The 1,940-nt window shown below is 55.4% G+C and overlaps 1 protein-coding gene across 1 annotated transcript in view; it reads right to left on the reverse strand.

Annotated features, from left to right (window-relative positions):
* The window catches only part of LOC120873738 (zymogen granule protein 16 homolog B-like), a 2,595-nt gene extending 1,536 nt beyond the window's left edge, over window positions 1-1,059 (reverse strand). The window contains exons 1-3 of the mRNA XM_040254633.1: window positions 1,029-1,059; window positions 852-936; window positions 520-625 (exon numbers count right to left, since the gene is read on the reverse strand). Coding sequence (XP_040110567.1) covers window positions 520-625; window positions 852-906 — 161 coding nt within the window. The 5' untranslated portion in view covers window positions 907-936; window positions 1,029-1,059. The remainder of the gene's footprint in view (window positions 1-519; window positions 626-851; window positions 937-1,028) is intronic.
* Between the last annotated feature and the right edge of the window lie 881 nt (window positions 1,060-1,940).

Consider the following 1,940-nt stretch of genomic DNA (forward strand, 5'->3'; position numbering starts at 1 on the left):
CAGAGCAAAGATCTACCCCAGGCCTGGAGCAAAGCCCCCATTTAACTTAACAATTAGGGGAAGACCTGGGCTTGCTGCCTCTACGCTTCTAGTGTTCAATCAGTGGTCCCCTCTGACCCTCATTCCTTTTCTCTTTGACCCCAACCTGGGCAGAACTTCTGCTTTCCCATAGGCATTCTCAGACTGAGAGACCATTTTTGGCTGAGCTGAGTCAGGGTTGAAAGGAGACAGTGGGGAGAAGCACCCCTCCCTTTAGGCCATCTCAGGAAGCAGAGGTCAGACTTGCAGGAGGAGAGAGGAGGGGAGAGGGCTGGGGAGCAGGGGAGGAAACAGCAGAGGAAGAGGGACAGACAGAAGGCACTGGCTGGGGGCTCCAGGACCCCAAGGCCTCAGCTGACTCAGGAGACATCAGCACCCAGTGAGGGTGCTGGGAGGAGGGACCAGCCCCCTCCCCAGGTTCCCGAGACTGGGGCAGGGGCTGGGATACAGTGAGGGGCTCCCGGGCCCTGCTCAACTCACCTCTTGATTATGCCAGCAATACCTATAAACACTCTGATCCCGGTGATCTCATTTTCATTGTCTTTAGTTGTACTGAAATATGAGCCTCCTCCATGCCCGTACAAAGCTATTAATGAGAGAACCAGGTGGGGAAGAGAAAAGAAAATAAACACACAGTGACATGTTGTTATTTCTGTCCAGCAGAAGACTCAGCCCCTCCAGACAAGGGGACAGGTCTGAGAGTAGTGTTAGTTTGTGACAAGAGTTGGCCCAGACCCCGGGCCCTGGATGGTGGGTGGTGAGGGTGGTCTCCAGAGGGATGCTCTGGACAGGGGAGCCTCAGCCAGACTTACCCCCTGCCCAGCAGGTGGGGCTCCACAGGAGGCCGAGGGTCAGCCACAGCAGCATGGCTTCTGGCTGGAGAGTCAAGGGCTCCTGGAGAGAAGAGGACAGGCCATCCCATCTCAGAGAGGGGCCTCCCTTGACCTCATGGTCCCAACCATGGTGGGGAGGGGGGTTGTCTTACCTGGCCTGCAGAGTCTTGAGGTCCAGTCCTGCTGCTGGGAGTCTGGTGGTGCCTGGGCACCCTCCACTGGGCCCTTTATAACCCCCTCCTGGAGGAACGAGCAAAGGGGCCACCAGCGGGGCAGGAAGGAGCTGAGGGTGGGGGTTCTTCCTGGGGCAAACCCCAGAGCCATCCAGTGGGGAGGCTCCCGGATGTACTCTGTTTATTGTCTTGGCCCCGCAGCCTACACAAATACAAGGAGACAATGACAGGTATTTTACTCTCACCTCTGGGTCTCTCTTCTGGGTACCTGCACTTGACCTTGACTTCAGAGGTAGAGGAGGTGTCCTGAGAGCCCTTCCCAGTTGACCAAACAGGGTCAGCCTCACAGGGGTGCTTCAGGGTAGCCACCTGCAGCAGCTTCATGGGGCTCAGGGCTTCTACCTCGAGCAGAACACGGTTCAGGGTCCAGAATCCCCCGGGGTGACAAGGAGAAGGGGTGCAGAGCATGGCCTGGTGTGTGCACGGCCTCACAGGAGAAGAGCTGGCCACCAGGAACTGGGGACCCTGGCTTCATCAGGATTGCAGTGCTGGGGGCCTATGTCCAGTGGAAGCTCTGTCTAGCTGCCACCTCCCTACTCATACCACGTGGCTAACCCAGGGGTCAGCACACTATGGCCTGAAGGGCAAGTCCCACCCTCCATAGGTTTATTCCCCCCTACTTGTGTGCTTAGAATACTGTTTACATTTTGATATGGTTAGAATAAATTTCCAGAAAATTTGCAACAATTGGAAAACCCTGAAGTTTCAATGTCATTGTCCATAAACACGTATTATTGTTCATCATCTGGATACAATCTGGGGCTGAGTCCAGGCTGGAAGTGGCACTGGGGAGCATGTTACATGTACTTCATGACCTGGAAACATAAAATGTGTG

The sequence above is a fragment of the Oryx dammah genome, unplaced genomic scaffold (genome assembly GCF_014754425.2).
Source record: "Oryx dammah isolate SB20612 unplaced genomic scaffold, SCBI_Odam_1.1 HiC_scaffold_2, whole genome shotgun sequence".
Classification (NCBI taxonomy): domain Eukaryota; kingdom Metazoa; phylum Chordata; class Mammalia; order Artiodactyla; family Bovidae; genus Oryx; species Oryx dammah.